Raw genomic sequence first — 24350 nt, forward strand, 5'->3', positions numbered from 1 at the left:
TGCAAAAGAGACAGTGCGCTTGGTCACTGGCCCCTAGGGACAATCGGGAGGTCCTGGAATGGAATCCAGGCTCAGCCAGGGAACAGCCACACAACACTCTCGGGTCTGCATGTAACTGCTCCATGGAACGTGGGCACATCACTTCACCTGTCCTGGCCCCGTGTCTCCCACTGCAACAGGATGACTGTACTGCAGTTCCTACCTTACCCCACTATGTAAAGACCAGTGAGGTCGTGTATTTAAAGAACTTAGCACGGGGTCTTGGCAGACAGAAGCAGTCGATAAATCCTAAAGAGATCCCAAAGTGGAAGATGCTGCCCCAGCCCGCAGGGAATCTTAAACCTAACCAACGTGGTGTTCCATGCAGTGTACTTGGTACAGACGCAAAGCAGGGCACATCAATCAATGCGATGGGAGTCCTCACACGGGCAGCAGGGCTCCAGCAGCTCTGGAGGGAGCAGCCTGGGGTGGAGGTTGCAGCAGGAGAGCAGGAAGACAGCTGGTTGCCAGAGAGTCAGCTGCCCCCATCCCCTACCTGCAGCCCTGCTGCCTGGGGGGGCCCCCAAACCTGCTCCAAGGGGGACAGTCCCTGGAGGGAGCGTGTAGTGGCAACGCTGCCACCCTCACGTAGAGTCCTTGGCTCAGGTAAGAAATGTAACACCAAACTCCGTGCAAACCACAGCCCCCTCAACTCTAAAGCCTCCAGTGGAACATCAGAGAAAATCCCATCCTGGGATAGAGTCGTATCTGGGTCTTCCACCTCCCTGGTCTTCTGCACACCATTCCCTGCTGCTACTCCTCCAGTCAGGACTCTCCCAGCTCCTCCAAACCCCTCGGAGCCCCCACCCTGCCAACCACAGCTCCCAGAGTATCAGCCTCAGCCCTGCCCTGTGGCAGCCCTGCCCTGTGGGGACGCTTGTCTCTCCACTGGCAGCCAGATCCCTCCCCCCTCGCACTAACCAGCCACCTCTCCTCTGGAGCTGACCAGAGCTTTAATTTTATATGGACCAGTGAAAGTCAGAGCAATTTAGTATTTATAGGTTCCAAAGCATTCAGCTGGTGATTTGCTCCACTGACATTTTACTTCTCTGTCGGGGGGATGCTGAGGTACCAGAAATATGGTCCCAGTGTTTTGTAACCTGCTACAGTGCCCAGCATGCAGCGGTGGGCCCGTCTTCAAAAGGAATAAACGAGTCCATTATGTTCACACCTATTATAGTGGCATGGCCTGTTAGGGAACAGGTCTGGAGAGAACTGGCCTCTGGAGGACTGCCAGTCCCACCACAGCACACACACACTGGTACTCCTCGGGGGCTTTTAGGACATGCTCAGAGCTATCCAGGCCTCCTGAGTTATATGTTAAAAGACAAGAGACCTGGGGTGCCTCCAGCTGAAGTTACCCTCCGTGGCCCACATCAGGTGCGTCCCCATCCCTGAGGAGGATCAGGCTGGGCCATAGTCAGCAGCCTGAAGGGAGCCTGGGGCTGCAGCTGGGGCCCAGGACAGGCCAGCTGGCTACAGGCGAGGGCCTCCCCACCACCATGCCGCATCTCAAAAATGCCTTGGCAAAGTTCTTTAATTGAAGTTGATATGTTGCTGAAATTGGGCAATTACAAGTGTTGGGTTAAACCAGGATCTGCCCACTGCTATGATCAGGCATAGCAGCTGGCCTGCTCATAGCCCAGAATTGGTCTGTGGAAGACAAGCAGGCACACAGGACAAAGAAGGGAGGAAAAGTAAAATCTGAAGGCAAAGCTCACTTCCTGGTTTGGTTCCTCAGTTTATTCACAGGACCCCTCTAAGGGGCCTCCTTTGTTACTATGGCTGCAGCCTCTCTTAAGTCTGTGCTGGTGGGACCAGGATGGCAGGGCAAGGACACAGTACCCAGCTGGCTGCTGAGAAAGCCTCAGCCAAATCTACCAAGGAACAGCCCCCTAGACCTTGGGCCCCCTACCCCTTCCCCACAGCTCTGAGAAAGCAAAGTCCCCGCTCCTATTTGGTGCTGAGAGCACCATCACCTGTGTCTAAAAGCCCAAGACAATGAGGCGTGTGTGCCTGTGTGGTGCATAAACAGAAAGCAACCCCATAAAATAACCAAGCAGACTTCAATCCAGAAGCCCATTTCTGGGAGGTGGACAGGGGAAAGTCTCTGTGCACAGTGCCCAGTCCCCTTCCTATCATGCAGTCTTGGGTTAGCTTGACTCTGGAGCCCTACGCATGTGCTTTCCTCCAGGGATGGACCAGTGGACGAGAGAAGGGAAGCTCACCTCCCTGGGACATGTGCTAGACAGGCACATGCTAGCTACCTCACTGACTCTGCATAACAGATGGTTGTGGGAAATACGATTATCCTCCTTTTATGGGTGGACAAGTTGCCTACCCAAGGTCATTGGGCCAGTCAGTGGCCAAGTGGGACAGGAACCCTGGTCTGCCTGTTATAACAGCTGCTGCTCTTCCTACCAGGCCACCTGCTAGGAGGGGGCTTGCACAGACAGCCCTGGGTTGGGGAAGGCCCCTGCACCTGCAGCTTTGGACACCACCCACCCCCTCCTCTCTTCCCTCCCAAGGCTGCAGTCACCTTTTGCCTTTCATTCCCCCACAGTGCTTTCCCTGCTCCCCTCCCCTGAAGCAGGTTCTCTGAAGCAGAGACTTCTAAGGAGAAAATAGGGCAAAGCCTCTAATGGGAAACTTAAAGGGAATGGAAAATTTCTAATCGATGCCTTTGTACAAAATAACTTCCACACCAGGACACCACCAATAGAACAAAAAGACAGCCTACAGTATGGGAGAATATATTCTTAAATGACAGATCTGGTAAGAGGTTGACACCCAACAAACAAAAAGCAAACAATCCAATAAAAAAATTCAGAGGAACTGAACAGACGGTTCTCCAAAGAAGAAATTCAGATGGCCAACAGAAACATGAAAAGATGCTCCACATCACTAGTCATTAGAGAAATGCAAATTAAAACCACAATGAAGTATCACCTCACATCAGTAAGGATCGCCACCATCCAAAAGACAAACAACAATAAATGCTGGCAAGGATGCGGAGAAAGGGGACCCCTCCTACACTGGTGGTGGAAATGTAAATTAGTTCAACCATTGTGGAAAGCAGTATGGAGATTCTTCAAAAAACTCAAAATAGAAATACCATTTGACTGAGGAATTCCACCCTTAGGAATTTACCCTAAGAATGCAGCAGCCCAGTTTGAAAAAGACATATGCACCCCTATGTTTATCACAGCACTACTTGCAATAGCCAAGAATTGGAAGCAACCTAAGTGTCCATCAGTAGATGAATGGATAAAGAAGACATGGTACATATACACAATGGAATATTATTCAGCCATAAGAAGGAAAAACAAATCCTACCATTTGCAACAACATGGATGGAGCTAGAGGGTATTATGCTCAGTGAAATAAGCCAGACAGAGAAAGACAAGTATCAAATGATTTCACTCATCTGTGGAGTATAAGAAAAATGAAAAAACTGAAGGAGCAAAACAGCAGCAGAATCACAGAACCCAAGAATGGACTACCGGTTACCAAAGGGAAAGGAACCAGGGAGGATGGGTGGGACGGGAGGGATAAGGTGTGTGTGTGGGGAAAGGGGCATTACGTTTGCATGCATAAATTGGGGGGGCACGGGAAGGGCTCTGCAACACAGAGAAGACAAGTAGTGATTCTACAGCATCTTACTACGCTGATGGACAGTGACTGCAATGGAGTATGTGGGGGGAACTTGGTGATGGAGGGAGTTTAGTAAACATAATGTTCCTCATGTAATTGTAGATTAATGATACCAAAATAAAAAAATAAAATAAAATAACAAAAAACTTCCACACCAGCAAGAGGCTTTTCTGAAGGGAATGGAAAAGTTGCAGCTTGTTTCTGCTTCACTTGAACTTGTGGTTTCCCAGCTGGGATGGCTGGGATGGTCAGGGGGAAGTACGGTGAGAATCTAAGGATGATCCAGCCATGACACTCACTTCCTGGAAGCTCACTTCCACGGCTATCACGTGGGAGTAGTGACAGCTCTCTGCCTTATTTGAGGGTTGTGAGGAATAAACAAGATGGCAAGGAGAAAAAGGCTTTCTATCAGAGTACCTGGTATACAGTAAGTACTCCATAAATGTTAGTTCTTATTATAAATAAGTTCTTTTTTTAATTATCCCTAAGTTGAGTATTTGACTCAGGAGAAGGCAAAGGTACAGAAGACTGGGGCCTTGCTCCAGTGAGATAAACAGAAACCTCCATGCCAGGTGGAGGAAGTCAGCTACAGAAAGAACCAAGAGACGATGCCAATACCACAACGAGGGTTCCAGGAACAGTGTGAGGTCGGCCACACGTGGGGTTGGTGTTCTCTCACTTGCACATCTCAAGCTTATTTTTGGGCATAAGACACATACTTTATGCTCCTAGAGGCTTCAGTCCTAAGCCCCCTGCCTTGGACCACAAGCAGCGCCTAAGAACCCCACTCACCATCTCTCTCAAAACCCAGAGAAGAAAGAACAAGACCTGAGAAGCCTACCCCAAACTGTTTCCTCCTGGGAGAAGATTGTCTTTAGAACAATCTCAAAGCGACATGTACTGAGACTGTCTCAGAGTTTAGTTCAGTTGCTTTTCTACTGCCAAGGAAAGAGGGAGCTTCGGAGGAGTCGGCCGTGGTGGGGGTCCAGGGGTGGGGAAGCTCAGTCACACAGCACCCTGGCAAGTGGCAGGACTGCAACTCAAAGAGCATTCTTTCTCTGCTTCCACAGGGCAATGCAATCTGAGGGTGCTGGAAGGAATCACTCAATGACTGCTGGGCCCTGGGAAGAAATGGGAGGAAAAGCAGAGCCCAGGCCAGGAAGGGCAGGTGACGGCACAGGAGGCAAAACATTGCGCAATCATGAAAAGGGTGATTGTAAAGACTAGCATGATAGAAGATGTTTGTAGTATGCTGTTAAACAGCACATACAGAATACACAGCACTTTGTTGATTACAGCTATGCTGAGTATGTATGCATGTGGACAGAGACCCCAAGGGATTCAGAAAAGTGAAGACAATCGGGCTAGTAAGGCAGGAATGTGGGTGAGATAGAGTTGAGTTTTCTTAAATGGTGTTATGATAAATGTATTAATGTAAAATAAAAATCAAAGAAGAGTGAAAGGCAGCAGAGGTAGGATGGCAAGTGCAAACTGCGCCCTGGCCACCATCTCCCCTCATCAGACCGCTCTTCTCCCTCTGCTGGCTCTCCTGGCAGTGGTGGCCAGGACATTGGAGCTGGAGAGGCCCCTCCCTGAGTGGGTGCCGAGCCATGCCAAGCTCCTGCCTGGAGAGCCAAGGAAAGGAAGCGGCAGCCGGTCTGGGTAGTGGAGCTCAGAGAAACCCGAGGGAGGTCCCAGGGAGGGTTTGGGCCTGCTTGAACTTGACCAGCAGGCCCGAAAGCTTGGGCACATGCCTGCGCCAGGAAGCTTGAAGACGTTTATGGCAACATTCTTGTAATACAGAAAAACCAAAAATAACCAAGTGTCCATCAGCAGAGGAACAGATAAACAAACTGTGGTACAATGAAGCAGTTTTTAGCACTGAAAATAGATGAACCAGATATAAATATCAACAGGGATAAATCTTGAAAACGTAATGTTTAGTGAGAAACCCAAGTTGCAGAAGGATATTACAGCATGTCTGCCCTGAGTGTATGCCTCTAAAATCTACACCCGGCTTGGCAATTCTATTATTCCTAGATTTCATATACATGCAGTAAAACTATGAAACCCAATTAGGAAGACACACTCTAAATGACGGCAGTGTTTCCCCAGGGGAAAGAAGGTAGAAAGGCAGTGCAGAAGAGGAGAGGGAACCCCCTCTCCATCTGTATTAAGGCTCCTTTCTGCTTTAATTTTAAATACCTGAAGCAATAATATCAATTCTAGGTGGAGGCCACATGGGTGTTTGTCACATCATTTGTTGTCCTTTCTTGTTTTTTCCTTTATGTTCTCAAAACAAAACAAAACAGAACACTGAAGCTGCTCAGTAGGCCCCGAGGTGGCCCCCAGCCTGCCCTCCCCAGGCCCGCAGGGCCAGCTCCAGCCAGCCTACCCCAGCCCTTTAAATCCTGAGATCTGTCTACAGAACCCACCAAGCACTGGCCCCTCACCTCTAGTGACTGAAAGACACAAGCTCTAAATGCTTCATTTCTATACAAAATAAGTAGCTTCTGCCTCAAATCCATTTTCTGAAAGGGGCAGCGAAGAGGGCATAGGATGGGAGAGAGAGAGAGGAGACAGGCAGGAGCTGGAAGAGGGATGGGGGAAAGGGCAGAGAAGCTATAGAAGAAAAAGGAATGGACAAGAGGGTAGCAGGGAAACAAGATAAAGAGATCCCAGGAGGGCGACCCGCCCTTACAACTCCCCTCCCGCCGGGCCTAAAACGAGCGTCTCAGGGCTGTTCCCTGGGCTGGGCCGACCTCAGCCCTGGGACCTGCCTCTGCAAAAATTGTGGGTGGGGGGGAGGGGTAGAGGAGGAACAAAACCAGCTCAGGCTCCTCACCCAGGAGAGAAGGGGCGCTAAGCCTGCCTGCAAAGAACGCAGTGTTCTCAGACAGCGGGGATTAGATAGACAATTGCTAATGGGATTTGCCTTTTGCCAAGTGTGTCTAAACCCTTTCCTTACAACGGCATTTTTAAACAGCTTATAGGGTTGCAAGTACCCCAGTTTGCATAAAGTCGTGGGAGTAGGGAGGCCCCCCAACTCAGGGCAACCTTGCTACTCCCATAAGACAAAGGAAATGGACGGAGGCCAAATGCTAGGGTCTTGGTGAACGGGTGGCCTGGTGAAGGCTGTCAGTTAACACAGCCTGGGCTCAGTCCAGAGCACCAGGGGGAGCCAGCAATCAGCCCCCTAGCAGCAGCAGGACAAACTCATCTGGGCTGGCCAGCCTAGGGACAAACTCATCATCATGGCGTACAGCAGGCTCTCCCACTCATAAAAGGGGTGAGTTGAGGGGCAGAGCCTCCAGACCTGGACTCACCTCCAGCACCAGGATTGACACCTCCACATGGCATCGTTTCGTGCAAGGCTGCCTTGAGTATGCTGGGTGGTACTCGGAATCCAGCAATGCTCTAAGCTCAGCCCCCAAGATGCTCAGAGGATTCTGGGTTCTTTTCGAATTTCTTATTTTCATCCAAGCCCATCAATAAATCAAAGGGAAGTTCTGCCCTCATGTTCAACACATAAAGTCAATGTCAGATTAACTGACTCATTCACTATGAAGTACAAAGACAGGTCAGGTGGAGGTGGCTCCCCTTGGGTGTGGGCTGGGGAACATATCTGGTAGTGCCCTGTGAAAGCAACTTCATCAAAACCCTTCAGAAGACAGGAAATGAAGCAAGAGCCCAGGACACAGAGAGAGAAGCAGGCTCCATGAACTCCCAGACACAGCCCTGGAGGCTGTGCTGAAGACTACGCTACTCAAAACAGTGGGCACCCTCCACTGAGTCTGTGTATGTGCAGAGAGAGAGAGAGAGAGAGAGTGTGTGTGTGTGTGTGTGTGTGAGATACTGTAATGTAACAAGAAATACATATTTGGTCTTCATCCCTGGTTCCTGACACAGAGCTCCTAAAATCCTTATAATTCCCAGAGTGGTAGGGGTGATAGGAGTATCCTTTGTTACATATTTGGCCTCAGTCCTGGATCCTGACACATGAGCTTCTAAGACCCCTGGAATCTCAGAGTGGTAAGTATTTTTTTGTATGCTAATGAGATGACCTGTGACTGGGGCCCCTAAATAGTCTCAGAATGGGGGCTGGTCACCAGGAAGGTGTGATCAGAAGGTTAGAACTATCACCCCACGTCCTGATCTCTGACCTCTGGGAAAGGAAGAGAATCTGAAAGTTGGGCCAATCACCTATTTGCCAGTAATTTAATCAATTGTGTCTACATAATGGAATCTCCCATAGAAACCCCTAAACAGTGGGGTTCAGAGAGCTTCCAGGCTGGCGAACATATGGAGATGCCAGGGGGCGGGGGGCGGGCATGCCTGGAGAAGACATGGAGGCTCTGGGACCTTCTCACGTACCTGTGCATCTCTTCCACTTGGCTCTTCTTGAGTTGAATCTTTTATAAAAACATGTTTAAACTGTTCTGAGTTCTGTGGGCTGCTCTAGCAAATTATCAAACCCAAGGAGAGGTTCATGGGAGCCTCTGATTTACAGCCAGGCAGTCAGAAGTATGTGAGGCCCAGGACTTGTGTTTAATGTCTGAAGAGGGCGGGGAGTGCAGATGGGGGGCAGTGTTGTGGGACTGAGACCTTAACCCTGTGGGATCTGACACTAACTCTAGGCAGGTAGTGTCAGAATTGACTTATAACACAGGTGGGGTCAGGGAATTGGTTGGTGTCAGAAGTGTGAGTGAAAACAGCTCATAATATACATACATGCATATATATAAACACATCAGTTGAGTGACTGGAAGTTGTAACCATGGAATTGCACAAAGCTCAGAAATACTCAGAAGTCAATCAAAAATAATTTTCAGAGTTTTGTGATGCTATGAAGAGTATTACAGAATAGACAATTCCTTCAAGTTCAAAGGTATTTAGAGCTAGACTGGAGGCATTTAAATATCCTCCGATGCAAAAAAAAAATGCAAAATCCAATCGAGGGATGGTGCAGCCTGAGGAGGAATTTCCAGCTTCCAGTACTAACAAGAAGAATTCAGAAATGATACCAAACTGGAGATGAGAACTACAAGGTCTCCAAAGGGGAAGGCTGTCCTCTTTGCAGGGCAAGGAGACAGCACTATGAGGAGGGCTGGCCACATGGACTGGATTCTGGACACACGCAACCTCAGCGAGCAGGGAAGAGACTTCCAAAACAATGTAACTGGAATGACACAATTATTTCCTTAAATAAGTGAGCATCTTTCAAATCTAGGAAGATGCAGATGTTTAGAAATAAATGTGAATCAAACCCATGGTGTTAATGTTTTTGTATGTCAAAACATCCATGCACGGTTGGTATTTATGTTCTGTATCTGTTTTGTTTAGGAGAATGTGGCCCAGTAGAGTAACAGGTCCGTCCTGCAATTTCAGTATTAAACTGTATAACTGAGAAATTGATTCTGGCTTATGTTTAAGCTGAAACCCTACCACCAGTACTGCTGCATTTAAGAGAACTTAAGAATCACTGTTAGTTTAATTTACTAGAGTTACCAGACTTACTTAAGGACTTGGGAACATTTGTTTGTTTTTCAGATAAGTATTTTTAAAGGTTTAAATGTACAGACCAAATAAACATGTTTAAAGTACTTGAACTTTGTAAGTGGGTCTAACCATCAACCATTGATCCCTAACAAGAAGCTAGATTCCTAGACACAAAAGCATTACAGTATTCAAAAACCAACACTAGAAGTTTAAGTAAGATATAGGTTTTTAAAAAATTTGTATTTTAGTAAGTCAAATACGAATTTTAAAGTCAATTTAAATCTCTGAATAAGCTTACCTGCACGGCCTTTTTAGCCTCTGAATCAAGATCCTCTAAATCATGCAGCTTGAAGAGACCTTAGGGATCCCCTTGGCCAACCCCATCCTTCTTCAGGTGAGGCAGCAGATGGCCCAGAGAGGGAAGTGACTCGCAGTGGCACTTGTCCTGGGTACTCCCAGCATGCCCTTGGCTTCCCTGGGTTGTCGGTGTTCCCTGCCAGAGGGCAGCGCAAGTCTTTTAGCCCCTTTGCACCAGGCTCCAAGCCAGACACGTGGCAGACACCTGGAAAGTGTCACCAGAAGAAAAGCACAAATGCACAAGAAAGGAAGAATGAACAAAAGAGGAAAGAGAGGAGGGAGGAAAGAGAGACAGAGGAAAGGAAGGACAAGTGATCCTGGCTGAGAACCTACACGTTCCTACTCCTTGTCCTTAGGAGTAGCCAATCCTCGAGAAAGACTCCACTGCGAGAACTACACTCGGGACTGTGACAAGGGACAAGAAGCCACAAGAAACACCAGCACATAAGAGGAACGTGCTGGGAAGGCACGGAGAGCAGCACTGGGCTGGAAGGAGGGCAGGGATGTTGGGGAGGGAGGGGTGAATAGGAGGGAGAAATGGGGTGGCCAAGGGTTTTGAGACCAGCCTGTAAAGAGCCGTGGAACACACCACTGAGGGCTGCTGTGCAGGGGACAAGAACCACTATTAGAATGATCTTCTGAGGGCTCACTTGGAGGTGCTCTGCCATGTTGGCGAGCACAGCAGCCGTGGAGAGGCAGGAGAAGTACCTGGTACAGAGGAATGGAGGCCCTCGAGTTGCAATGAGTCCTTAGAACAAAGGGGAAAGGACCCAGGAAAGGCCTCCATTACGGAGCTGGAGAAATCCAAGACTCAACGAAGCAGGAGAAAATCAGGGGAGGATGATGTGGAAGGAAAGGGGAAGAGGAAAGGACTTCAGGGTCTAGCCCCATGTATCAGAAAACAAAGGCGCGCGGAGCAGGAATAGAACAGGGAGGTCAGTGAATTGCAAATAGCTCTTCTCTTGTGGTGATGTCTCATCCAGTTTGAGGCTTTGAAATGTGAGTTATATACCAACTTACAAATGCCAAATTCACATGTCAACCCCACCTGCCTCCCAACTCTAGACTGCTGATCCCACATCACTACTCAGGTGGCTAATGGGCGTCTTAAACTCAACATGGCTGAAACTGAACTGCTGTTTGGATTCCATCTGATCCTGTTGACCCGACCCCAACCCCACATACACAGCTTTCCCGGGCTCTGCCAACAGTGACTGCATCCTTCTAGCTGCTCAGGGAGAAGGCCGAGGGGCTGTCTATGACTCTTCCTTTTCTCTCCCACTTTACATCAAATCTGTCAGCAAACTGTACGGCTCTAACTTCAAACTGCATCTAGAATCAGCCACGTCTTGCTACTTCCAGCCCTATATGCCTCCCCAAGCACCTAACATCTTTTCCCTGGATCACCACAGTAACATCCCTGCTTTCAACACAGCAACAAGAAGGATCCTGCCATAAACTGGATTAGGGGACTCCTCTGCTCGAACCCCCATGCTGTGCACTTCACTCAGTACAAAAGTCAAAAACTCCCTAACAAAGACCGTGTGTGACCCGGCCCTTGTTACTCTCTTGTCTTAGCCCCTCCGCATTCCCCTCTTGCTCATTCTGCTCCAGCCGCACTGGTCTCCTTGCTGTTCCATAATTGTGTCAGGTGTGCTTCTGCCCCAGGGCCTTTGCACTGGCTGTTCTGGCTGCCTGGAACACATCTCTCCCAGAGAACCACAGGGTTAATTCCCTTGTCACATTTTAATGGAGCTGACCCTGGCCACCTATTTGAACCTGTGGCCCACCCCTCCCCCACCCTTGTACTCCCATTCCTTTACCTTGCTTTATTTATTTATTTTTTGGTTCTTTTTCAACTTATTGCATGAAGGAGTCACATGAGCCCAAGTTAAAAGCAGACTCCAAATGGTTACATTACACAAGCTGTGAGGTTTTCACACTTGTGACAAGGGATAGAAGGGAAATTCTACTTATTGCAAAGAATTCTTCACTTAAGCTTCAGTGAGCCAAAGGCACTTAAAACCCACAAGCCTTCAGCTGGTCGTCCTCAGCCACTCCAGTTTCTACCGGGAACTGGGGTATGTTTCTGCACTGGTCACCCTGTGGCTGAATTACTTCTTCATATTTTGGAGGCTCAATCACAGTACCATTGCAGGCAGATTTCTTCTTAAAAACCTTCACCAGTTTCTTTTTCTTGTAATCATCAGCCATCCATTGGACAGCAGTAAGAGTCTTCCTGCCATTTCTCTGTTGAATTCTTGTATGGATACAATCCTTGTGCCAGCAGGAAGCAGATCATCACCCTTACCTGCACCAGCAAAGGGGTTGAAATAGTGGAGGTTTCTGGATAGTGACATACAGTAAGCTTCCTTTTCCTCAGTGGAAATGGCCTGGAGAAGGTGGCAGCAGAGAAGGGGGGTCAGGGGGATGGGGCATCAGGAAGCGAGGGGGCTCAAGGGGCAGGCTACTGAGTCCGCGGTGGCTGCTCAGTGACTGGGGCCTACCTTGCTTTCTTTTTCATCCATAGCACTTCATTTTTTATCCATAGCGTGTTGTAACTCAGTCCAGTATACACTCTGTCGTTTTTAATTGTTTATTAGCTCCTTCTGCTAGAATGCAAGCTCCATGAGGTCAGGGACCTTTGCGTTTTTGGTCCATGAATGGACAAGCATATGACAGGCCCACACTACATTGTGATAAATAAATAAGTGACCAGGGGATGCCGGGAATCTGAGAGGCAGCTTTAGCTCGGTGCTGGGGCTGCAAGGACAAGAGATGAAGCAGCATTCTTGGGGACCATGAGGGCAGGGACTATGGCTTTGTTACACTGGTGTCGTGCCTACACCAGCAAGAGGCCCATCATGTGGTAGGAGCTGAGGCAACGGGAGGGTCTTTGAGAATTTTGATATTTGGGAGAAAGACAGAGCTGTTATGGACTGAATGCTTGTGTGGCCCCAAAGTTCCTATGGAAGCCCTAATCCTGATGTATTTGGAGATGGGGCCCATGAGGAGGTGGTAAAGATTAAATGAGGTCAGAGGGTAGGGACCTGATCTGACAGGGCTGATGTTCTTGTAAGAAGAGGACAAGACACCAGAGATCTCTCTCAGTCATGGGAGGGCATGGGGTGGGGGTTGGGGGGGGAGGATGTGGCCATCTTCAAGCCTGAAAGGGAGCCCCCATTAGGAACAGAACCAGCTGCCATCTGATCTTGGACTCCCCAGCCTCAAAACTGTGAGAAATTAACTTGAAGCTGCTCAGTCTACGTTATTTTGTTAAGGCAGCCCGAGCACTCTGAGACAGGAGCTTAGGAGATGATGGGAGTTTTTTAAGCTGAGAGAGACCTGAGCATCCTGGGAAGTGCAGACGGGAGGCAAGAAAGGGCAGGAAAAATGGAAGAGACAAGAGTAAGATCCTAGACAAGACAGAATCTTAGAAAGCAAGCATGACACTTCTAACAAGGAAGGAGTGGGTGTGGGAGATGCTAGACATTCTGAGTCATCAACCTCATGTTCCATGGCAGAGAGCAGGACAAATGAGGGAAGTCAGGACTAAGCAGGTCTGCTGAGGAGGGAGGCTGAGAGGGGGGTAAACAAAGGGGAAGGGACTGTGCCCTGGGAGACACCAAAGAAGAGCATGGCCGGGAACCTCAGCTCATGGTCATGGGTGAGTCCCAGCCAGCCCATGCTCTGCACCCCCATCGCTGTGCTCCTTGTCCAGGCTGAGCAAGGCTGCAAGGCATGTTCTCAGCAACCCCACCCCCAAGAACAGGCTGTAGATTTTCTCTACCTTCTTTTTTGGTAGCCAGAGGCAGTGGGATGCAGAGGCCTGTCCGCCCTGTGCTCATAAGAACAGTGCTGCTGACTGGTAAGATCACGGCAGAATGCTGCACGAGCACTTACTAACATGCCCTTCTACTAGGAACTGGACGCCTAGGGCACGTGGGGCCCCAAACATGCCGTGAAGCAGAAGTTAAGAAGAGATCCTGTGAGGCCAGAGGGCCGTGGAGGCAGAGACAGGGGGCTGGGCACCGCGGTGGAGGCTGTCTGCACCACCTGCCTGGAGCCCAAGGGAGCAGCCGTCCGCTCCTCACAGGCAGGCCTGCCGTCAAACCCAGCCTGAGGCTTGGTCACAGTCATTAGAAAGAGCAGTGGACAACCTGCCTCTGCTTCTCTGCTGGTCTGGATTAAATGTCACTACTGCACTGATCTCCCTTTAATCAAAAAATTCAAAAAGCTCCTCAGTCCAAAGGGTCAAGTTCAAGTACCTTACACGGTACTCAAGCCCCTCTAAAATGTGGCGTCATCAGCTTGATTGCCCACTCTGCCTTACAGTACATCACGGGCATTACACTCTGGCCCATCTATACCCTATTCTCTCAGGCCCTACTCCACGGCACCTCCTCCAGGAACCCTGCCTGGTTCTTTAACATGAGGCCCTTCACTAAATGCTGCCTTGCAAAGGATCTGTGTTGCTCTTCTGCACCATGGGGCCACCCAATGGCTGGGATTTTATTTCACTATGCTTTAGTGCATCCCTGGCTTCCCGGAGCCAGAGGCAGACAGATCCAGGTCAACAGGCAATGTCCAACAGGCTGCTGGCAAGAATGAGTCCTAAGGCTCAGCCCAAGAGGTCCGTGATCAAGGAAGCCATCAGCACAAAGCACTGTGCCAGAGAGAGACTAACCCTGAGAATGAGGAAGCAGGGGGTGGGGAGGGGCGAAAGCTGGCAGGTTTAAGCTGAAGAGAGACTAACAGGTGGCTGGGGAGCGCACACCATGGGGCCACCCAGCGGCTGGACTGCAGAGGATGCTTGCTGGGGGAGCTGGGTTCTGCATGCATCTCACATTCCTTACTGGGGCTAGCTGGCTGGCTACTGCTTGCCTGGGCATTGGGCCTCTCTGGATCAGCTTTCTGACCCTCAACTGAAGGTTCCTTGAAGTCGGGGACTACAGATGTACTTCTCAGCTCCACACTGCCAGGGCCTTAAGAGATGATGCCAAATGAATGCATCTGAGAAATCGCCCTTCTCTCCCTCCACAGTTGTGGTCACCCACTCTCTCGCTGTCTGGGCCACACCTAACAACTGTGGCTCCTGTATCTGTAATATTTCTACATGGACAGCTGGAGAATCTGACAGGAGAGTTCCCTTCTCTGTTTTCTGAAGGCAACCAAAAAAAACAAAAACAATCCATGTGATTTTTTGTGCCCTGCCAGCATCTTGCAGACAGGCGCCCTCAGCCCCAGCAGTGTGTCCAAACTTGTGCTGGGTCTTGCAGAGCTAATGATCTCCTTATGAGATTGCTGTTCTGTGCCTACCCCCAAGGGTCCTCAGAAGCATCTCACCGAGCACAGACAGGCACAGCACCATCCTCAAACTGGCTATGCATGATAAGGATCATCTTTTGGTAACTTATTAGTTTTAGTGACCCCATGGCCTTAGCACTGACCACCAGGAATATATGTATCATACTGGCCCCCACGTTCAGGAAAAGGCAACCCCCTACACGTAGAGGAAACGATTCTATTCCACTGATGACGTGCTTGGAAAGAAGATGCCTCTATGTGGAGAGGCCTTCTGACAGAGTCGGGTGGCCAAGTGAGACCCAGCACCAGCTCCGTTCTCTGGAACAAGTGCCAGTCTCCTAAACCCTCGTACAAAATGGCATTTATCTAACCAGCACTTTATTTCCTCAAGACATTGTCATACTCTGCTCTTAAGTTACTTCCCAATGTCAAGTCTCCTCATCTACTCAAGGGCAGCACTGGGCTGCTCTTCTGGCTTCTTACTTCCCACAGAGCTGGGTGCAGAGTATTGGTGGTTAGTTGGAGCTTAAGAAATAGGTTCCTATGCACCTCAATCCACTCTACCATTTTTTCCAGAAAGGATTTGAGGCAGCTTAAAAAGTGCATGACATAATCTAGATAAAATAGATGAGAATATCCCCCTGAAGGGAAAACAAGGAAGGAAGAGAATATGAAGCCAGGATCAAGGGCATACACAAAAGGTTGAGATTCACAGAGTTGCTAAAGGTGGTTATGAATTCAACTCTGGGTTTTCGATTGGCTAACGCAAAGCAAGAATTGTGGTCCATAATGAAATTCAAAGTATACAAAAGATGAAAGAAAAATATAAAAAAAACCAAAAATCTACCACTTGCTCAAGAGAACCTCAACTTTTGCTGGGCACTATAGGATAATTTCCCAAGCAGAAATTCCTACAAGCTGGAGATTTATAAATTAAAGATTCTAAAGTGTAGATTTTTAAGACCTCTGATGTATATATTACCAATTGCTGTCCTGAAAGGTTGCCCTAATTTACATTCCAACTAGCAGTATGCTCTCTTCTCTACACTGGGGATTATCTTTTTTGGGAGATAGTGGGGAAATGGGAGTAATTGCAAATGTGATGGAGAAAAATTCCGTGTTTTCATCTGCAAATCATCAAAGTAAATTATGCTGAATATTTTTCAGATCCATACTGATAATGTGCCTTGGGTGAATTGCCTACCTCCTATCTTGTACTCATTTTTTACTGAATTGTTTCTCTCTCTCTCTTCCCTTTGACTAGTATCTGGGAAAAGCTCTTTTTCTATAAAGGATATTGATTCTTTGCCATCCATGTTATTCATGTTGGTGGTCTTTATCTAACTTTTTTGACATCCAAAACTTTTCCACTGTAAAATAAAATGCTTCCCCTTTTTTTCCTGAGCTAATCAGTTAACTAAATATTTATGAAAACCTCCTCTTTGTCCAACACTGAAACTTCCCATTTTTACTGAGAAAAGGAAATATAAGTCACTTGTTCAAGGTCATTCAGCAGCAGGAGGCAGGGCCAGGACTGGGGTATTGGTGACCTTAAACTACCGTAGTGGTACAGGTGAGGGTGGAAAGACAAGAAACAGGAAACAACGCCCTGGGCAAAGATCCAGGAGGCCCCAGGCCTGTTAGAGGTAGGAAAGTTAGCACTCTTCTTGGTCTGCGCCTCTAAGATGCCTCCCTCGTCGTCTGTGAGGGTGCTTCAAGGCCCAAATGTGTCACACAGTCACATGTTGTGCATATTTGTGCATGAATGCATGTGCATGCACACACCCACACACCCTGGTAGAGAGGAACAGGAGAGGCCAGAACATAACTGAGGGGCCTTTGTCAGGGAAGTCAGAGGAAGACACACACCAAAGACAGCTGCTGGTATGTAAGAGGGAATAGAGAACTCAGGAGTGTCCCAGTATTGCCAAAGGACCAAGATGGGAAATCCAGTCATCAGAAGAGGCAGGGCACAGCGACATGTAGATATGGGTGCAGAAGGACAACAAAGTCTAGGTAACACTAGTGAGCCCAGCTTGCTGGTCCTAGCGAGCCTACTAGGGGGTCTCACCTGTAGCCCTTCTGGGAGCTTCTAGCCACAACCTAGAAATGGAGCTGAAGAACATGCACGCTGGCTGAGCTGTACCCCTTTCCCACTGGACAGTTATAATAAGACTGTCCCAACTCCCTTAAGTAATACAGAGGTAGCTTTGAGGTGAAGATTTGAATCCTATGAGCAAAAAGGACAAAGCACAACCTGGCATATTTTTGAAATTAGCACCAAGAACTAAGGATAACGCTAACGACCCTCACGAGCTTTCCTTTCCCTGCTGTGCTCTTTGAGGCGGCAGAGGACCCTTGCTAACACCAAAGCCAGTTTTACTCTCTGATATCCCAGCCTCCTTCCCAGCTGGCCTCATTGGCAGGGTCTTTGTTTCTTCTGGTCTTAACACTCTTTCTTCTCCATTTTACTTAGTCAACTCCTAGAGTTTCCAGATCTCAGTTTCAGTGTAATACTCTTATCTCCCTGACCAGACTGAATTTCTGAATTTCCCTAGTACAGGACCCCCAGCACTAGGTCCCTTCAGAGAGCTCCCGGTTGCAACTATACTTAACTGTGTGATTTACTGATGAGGGTGTCTCCCTCCTGGGCCTGTAAGCTCTGTGAGGGAAGGGACTGTATCAATTTTCACTCAAAATTCTATTTCCCAGGCCTGGAAGAATACAATGGTGTCAGGCCAGCTCTCAGTAAATACTTGCTGAATGAATGAATGAATGAATGAATGGAGCTGATGTTTTTACTTATCCCCATGAAGTGGCAATTCAATTCTCAGTACCACTGGCCTAGGGTCACCCTGATAGTTACCTCAAGAAATACTACCCCTAATTCAAGGTATGCACGTTTTAAGCATCTCTGCTGAAAACAAATAGGCTTGTGACATCTCCTTTAAGTTATCCAACTTGGTACCTTTCTGGACAAGTAAACAATGTCACATCACTCAACTTCTGTTTGGAAAGGGAACTTGTTTCATCTTTTTTCATTAGTAAGAGGCATGAGCCTCCAAAATTTTCAAAGGATTAATAGACCTAGAAGATTAATACCGCAAGTGTGGTCTCTGTACCGGATGATTGATCACCCAAGCGTGGCACTTGTACCAGCAGTGTCAGCACCACTTGGGGGCTTCGCTAGAAAGGCAGGATCTCAGTCTCACCCAGACCCATAGAATCCAAATTTGCATTTTCACAAGATCCCTGGGGGATTCTTATACACATTTGAAATTGAGAAGCACTGATTTCAAATTATTAATCATTCAAAACTGTAGCTTCAAACAAAGCCATGTACTTACTCTAAATAGTGATGAAAAAGGCTGAAGAATTTGGTAATTTCTCCCATAAGCTGCGGAATCTACAGGTGAATCCTGATTGGTCTTTTTTGCACTCCCTACAGCACAAGGAGCACTGAGAACTCAAATATTGGCTGTATCTGTCGAGGGCTGACTAGAATCTGAGACTACTGCTACAAAGGAAATTAGTTTAATTTTTTTTAATTGACATACAAGAATGTGTTTAACTCTTAACAGGCCAGTTAAGTGCTTCACCAAGAAAAAACCTGGGTGCGTGAAGGCTGTGAAGGAGATACTAATCTAAGAGAACAAACACACATTCTGTCTTACTAATCATCATTATATTGAAAACACCATGATAAATACTTTAAGTCCGAGTTTTCAGCACTTTCGGGAAATCAATCTTCTCACCTAATACCTACTCAGCCCTCGCTATTATGCTTCAGGAACCATGAAGTGCTTTATTTACATAATCCTATTAATGCTCCCAGCAATTCTTTGTGGCAGACATTTATCAGGCCCGTTTTGCAGATGAGCAAACTGAGGCTCCGTGAGTCTGAGTGATGGAACCGGAGACCACTCTCAGGCCTGTCTGACAGTAAAAACCTTGGGATAGTCGTTTGGGAGAGTGTGCTCCACAGCCCAACTGCATCAGAGCCAGTAGGCCAGGTGGTGAGAAGGCTGTTTCACCTGGAAAAGTACTTAAAAAAAAAAAAAGGTTTAATGCTGTATAATTTATGTACTATAAAATTCACCACATGTCATTTTTAGGATGGTGAAGAACATGAACATTCATGGAAATAAATGTTCCTCTAAAGAGAAAGCAAAAGATGTGGTGAATGCAGATGAGCGGGTTTCTGAGGATCCCCATGGGGTCGGGAATGCCTACCTTGGATTCCATACAGCCGGTTGAGGCGCGATCGCCGGGCCTCGTCGGTGTAGGGGACAGCGAGCCAGGGCATCTCACTGAAGTACTGCGTGAATGAGTCCTCTGACCTACGGAGACACACAGCGAAAACAAGGCTCTATGATCCCCAAATGCATCCCTGCTGGGCTCTCTCCACTGTCCACAGTCATGCCCTGGGGCCCTACGGATGCCAGGGCTTCCAATCATCATGCTCCTCAGACACCAGGCTGTGGAAGGGCGTTATGCTACCCATTCTGGTATGAACCAAGAAGCAAAAGCCTCCACACAACAGGCGGACGCCAAACTGAAATGCCGTACCATTTCAACAGCCTGCTCCTCTGCATGCGATCAGCTTGACGCATGGCCCACTTTTTTTGTTTTTCAGCACAGACAGGTCTTACTTTTGTAAGAAGCCTAGATGTACCCAGACACTTCTTCCCTGTGATAGTTCTGACTTGTGCACACAACAGTGATGTGTGCAGGACCACACCTGTAAGTAGACAGAAACCTAAGATTCCATGTATTAGAAGCTCTAGGAGTGACAACTCTACTCAAGTGATAGAAGGCAGACTGGGGCTCTCTGAGGCTGGGGTTTGGAGCAGCTGAGGACTGACTGAGAAGAACCTTTTGAATGATGGAAATGTTCTCTACTTAGCTGTGATGAATATACGGGTACATGCATTGGTCAAAATTCACTGAACTGTATACCTAAAATGTATGCCTGTTATATATATGAATTATACTTCAATAAAGTTGATGTTTTCTAAAGCTTTAAAAATGTAGTTACTCCACGTGGCATGCCTTCAAGCTTGCCCCACTCACATGTGGGGACGGAACTGTGGTGCAGCAGGGCGGGACCATGGGCCAACAATCTGAGCATGGCACCGTGCAGACGTCAAGGCTGTATCAGTGCACAAAATGCCCTCCGTGTGCGGGGACCTCAGAAACCCTTCAGTGCACAGGAACGTAAGAGGCAGGAGCACCTGGTGGCTCGATCTGAACTGGGGCTCAGGTTTTGTGATTAATAAAGGTCACGAATGAGTAAAGGCAGTGAGAGGGCAAGAAGCAGAGGAAATCGAGGCTAACAGGACCTGACATACTCCACGAAGAATGTCTGCCCTTCTCATTTTTATGACAGCCCCCAGATAAAGTATGTGGCCAGAGCTAAGAAAAATGATTGCACAGCTATCCAGGATAGGTGTCACATTCCATTAGTTCCTGGCTTTTTTCCTTCCATCCTTCCCCCTTCCCGTCCTTTTATCACAATCCAAAAGCTCAACAAATCAGAAAAATGCATCCTAATCCCAAATGACCCGGGCCAGAACTGGGACATTCCCCAATATTTACAGCAGAACAGGTTTTTCTTGGCTCCCCTTCAGACAATTATGTGAGTAAATATGAAATGCATCCATCTCTCTACCAACAATCCCAGCTGTGTCTCCTCCACTCTCTCTCTCCAAGCTCTGCACTAAACAAGAAGTGTAAGGTGAATGAAGTACATGTTAGCCCCTTAAAGAAACGGGAAGCTGAACTGCCACTTCCCCAGCACACATTACCTGTCCGCACTAACAAAGATGATCTCAAACTTCTGGCCTGCCTCCTTGATCTTCCGGTAGGATTCCACCAGGACCCGGGTGAGGCTGCGGCAGGGTGGACACTGAAAGACAAGAGTGGGAATCTGCCACGTGACACCATACTTTCTCCTTCCCATTCTCCAGCCATTTGCCATCAGAGGCCAGGTAAGCAAGATCCAAGTAGGGCCAGCAAAACCCAGTTTATGAAAGAGACAGAAACAAATGTGACTTTCCTAATGGCAGGCAACCAAACCAGGGCTCCTCCCTACCTGCTCAGGCAGCAGTTAAACGAACTCCCTTAGAGACCATTAGAAGCCTCATCAGAACGGGCTAGGGGGAATGCCCTTTCAGAGCAGTCAAAAGAAATCATTTTCTTACTACAATATACTAAGAAGCGCGTACGGCACGCCAACACCACACGCGGCGCAGGAGAATACACGGGTGCCGGGAAACTGCACCTGCGCAGTCGCGCCTCCAGGAGCCAACCGCAGCTGGTTTGGTGGGGACAACGCTCTCCTTCTGTCCTGACCCCAGAGGTACAAACACTCACCCAGTGTGCCGAGAAATAGACTCCCACGTGAGAGCCTTCCAGGCTGCTGCTCTCCAAGGACTGCCCGTTGTTTCTTAGCAAGGGCCCTGCGATGACTTCCCTGAAGGGTTTAGGTCCCCAAGGGAATTCCAAACCTGAAACAGGCAACAGACAGCATTTGGATTGTTCCCGTGGTCTCTGACCCAAGACGCCTCCCAGCTTCAGGGCAAGACGTTACCATCATATAGGATGTTAAAACATCCACAGGATCTGCAACTAAAGCACAGGAATAAAAGAATTCATCCATGGCAGGGCCCTACCTACCATCAAGGCAATGGTTCCCAAACCTGGATGACCACAGGGCTCATGAGGGGAGGGTGACTTTTGAAAAGTACAGAAGCCCAGGTCACGCCCCAAATCTTGGGATCCAGGGACAAGGCTGAAGGTGTATGTCCACAACACAGCGAAACAGGCTGACCAGGTACCTCTGATGACGGGCCAGGTTGGGGAATTGCTGCCTCATGCACTAAACCATGAGTGTCTTCAGTTCCAGCCCTGGAATCCCAGTGGCTCTCAACACTACCTGCATTTTAGAATCGGCTGGGGAATTAAAAAATATGATGCTCCTGGGGCCCACCCCCATAGATTCTGGTTCAACTGGTCTGGGTTAGAGCCCAGGAAATCAAGTGAGAGTTAAATCTAGTAACAGTTAAGAATAAAACCCGCTCAACCCGGATGTTGTACATTCTGATGAAATGACACTTAAGGCCCAGGCAAAGAGAGCAAATAATATGCTCCCGGCTCCACAGGACAGTGTTCCTCACAGGGTGGTCCAGGGACCACTGTCTCAAAAGCCACCGCGGTCGGGGAGGCATGGGAGAAGCTCAGACTGTTTACAAATGCCTACCCTGAAACGAATGGGTCCAAAAATTTCTGGAGGTGAGAGCAGGGAATTTGCATGTCTAACAGGCTTCTGAGTAGTATGTGTGTGTTATTTGAGAAGGTAAAGACTTGGCTCTCCCATGGCCTGGTTTTTACTGAGGGCAATTCTTTGAAGCAGGTGAAATTTTTACCGGGAAAATGTGTGAGCAGGGTTGAATGTGAGTAAATATGAAATGCATCCATAAGTGATGGGAGGGATGTTCTTCTGACCCTTTTATGCCTCCAGTGCAAGGGGGGAAATAAACAGGCCTTGGAGTCCCTGAGCCATGTTGCTCAGAGCTGCCTGTCCAACCCATGGCAACAACAAGGCTGCAGGACTGGGCAGGACCAAGAAATGAGGCCAGGAGAGCAATACAGAGACTGTGACCTTGCTATGGCAATAGTTTAAAGAGAAAAAAACAAAACCCAGTTAGTCTGCCTCTAATTGTTAAGGTGACAGCTGCCCTTGACACAGCACTAGAAATCAGTCCCTGGACTCCAGCTGCTTCTCAATGGCCTCCTCAGCCCTCAAAGCTGAACCTCCTTTCTCAGATTCCATCTCTGGCCCATGAATTAAAGTCCCCAGGAGGGACATTCTGATCTCTTTAAAAATCTTAACTGTGAACTAGAGAATACTATAATTTCATCTAGAAAATATTCTCTAGCCAAATAAACCCACTCACATGTATTTCATCTGTACACTCTCTACCAATGGGGGCGGAGGTCAGGGTAGGGGGACAGAGTGGGGAGTACAGAATGGACATACCAGGGTTGTCCTTACCTTCTGGATCATCACGGATCACCAGCAGCCCATTCCTGCACACGACTTTCCCAGTGGTTGCGTCTAGGAATATTAGTGATGGAATGTTGGAAATTCGGTATTTGTTCCAAAGTTTAAGCTGCAAGAAGAAAAGTAAAAAAGGTGGTTAAGTCCAAAGTGGATTAATTACAGAATTCTTTTGAGCCCCTCAAGCCTGAGGGCAGATGGCCTGCAAGACACTAAAGTATAAATAAACGAATACCTGAACAGCAGGGCTGGCTGGGCCAAACGGAGAGAAGCTCCAGGCCCACACACCTCTGGGGACTGTGACAGTACAGGGGAGGCTGCATCCCACCCAGGCCCCAGCTGGGACACAGGACTGCAGAGGACCACACTTGCTCAAAGAGTGCTCTTCTCTCTTCCCTCTCCCATGGGCACTTTTTCTAAAAAGCTTGGGGATGAAGATGGATTATACATCTTTTGAACACAATCAGACCTTTGCCAGTGGTTGAGGCAGGAAGGGAGGCTTGTTATCAGTGCCTTTCTACCACATCAGCAGACAAGTGCTCCCCGGCTTCCCTGCTGGGCCATGTCCCCTGAGGCCCAGGGGAGAAGGGACAAGGGCAGCCAACAGAAGACCAACTTAAAACCTGCCCCTCTTACCGCTTCATGAAGTCCCTGCTCTTGGAATATCGGGTGGCTGTAAGTGTGTGCCACTCAGCCTGCCAACGCTAGGGAAGCACTATCCTGAGCCAGCCCCAACCCTTAGTTTCTGAAGCAGCTCAAAGGAAGCCACAGTCTTTTGGCAGGTTCTTGGGGTTGGCTGTGCCAGCTGTCAGAGGGCCAGGGTCTGAGAGGGATGAGGCCCAGAACGCATGAATGCAATAGCCCGGGGCTAGGCGCCCGGTGCCCTTGTGAGCAAGTGCCTTTGTCTGCTCACAGACGTCGGGGACCACTGTGCAAGTAGGCCACACTGGGTGCTCCAGAACCTAACTGCCAAGCCCAGAAAGTGACATAATTGAATGAATTATCAATACACCTCCAGAAAAGAAAGAAATAAAGGAGACTGAAGAATGGTCCCCTGGTGGTTCAGCTGCAGCCTTCCTTCCGGGAGCCTGGAGCCCAGACAAGAGGGCCGGCCTCGGGGGCACTGCAGGACAGGGCACGGATGTGTCTAAGGGGAGCAGGCATCACAAGTCCAGCTGCCCCAAGCAGAGGGGAAGGCATATGTGGCTGGGATTATTATTGTTTTTAATTCAATTCCAAGCAATGAGGGAGTTGGGCGGAGCATCTGCCAAGAAATGTTAGGGTTCCCCTATCTGTGGAGACCGGAGTCTTGGCAGAAAAGGCTGTGGCACCCCATGTCAAACTGGGTGGGCTCCACGTTAGCACTGCACGTTTCCAGTGGGCTCCCGGACGAGCCTAGGACCTTACGAGGGTGATTCTGCACATACAGTTC

At 48.4% G+C, this 24350-nt stretch overlaps 1 protein-coding gene and 1 pseudogene across 1 annotated transcript in view; both read right to left on the minus strand.

Annotated features, from left to right (window-relative positions):
* The window catches only part of NXN (nucleoredoxin), a 162059-nt gene that overhangs the window by 8063 nt on the left and 129646 nt on the right, over positions 1 to 24350 (minus strand). Inside the window, exons 2-5 of the mRNA XM_037022861.2 lie at positions 22913 to 23030; positions 21232 to 21365; positions 20664 to 20764; positions 19090 to 19196 (exon numbers count right to left, since the gene is read on the minus strand). Coding sequence (XP_036878756.1) covers positions 19090 to 19196; positions 20664 to 20764; positions 21232 to 21365; positions 22913 to 23030 — 460 coding nt within the window. The remainder of the gene's footprint in view (positions 1 to 19089; positions 19197 to 20663; positions 20765 to 21231; positions 21366 to 22912; positions 23031 to 24350) is intronic.
* On the minus strand, positions 7 to 19074 carry LOC140849060 (eukaryotic translation initiation factor 1 pseudogene; annotated as a pseudogene).

Source organism: Manis javanica, chromosome 4 (genome assembly GCF_040802235.1).
Source record: "Manis javanica isolate MJ-LG chromosome 4, MJ_LKY, whole genome shotgun sequence".
NCBI lineage: Eukaryota > Metazoa > Chordata > Mammalia > Pholidota > Manidae > Manis > Manis javanica.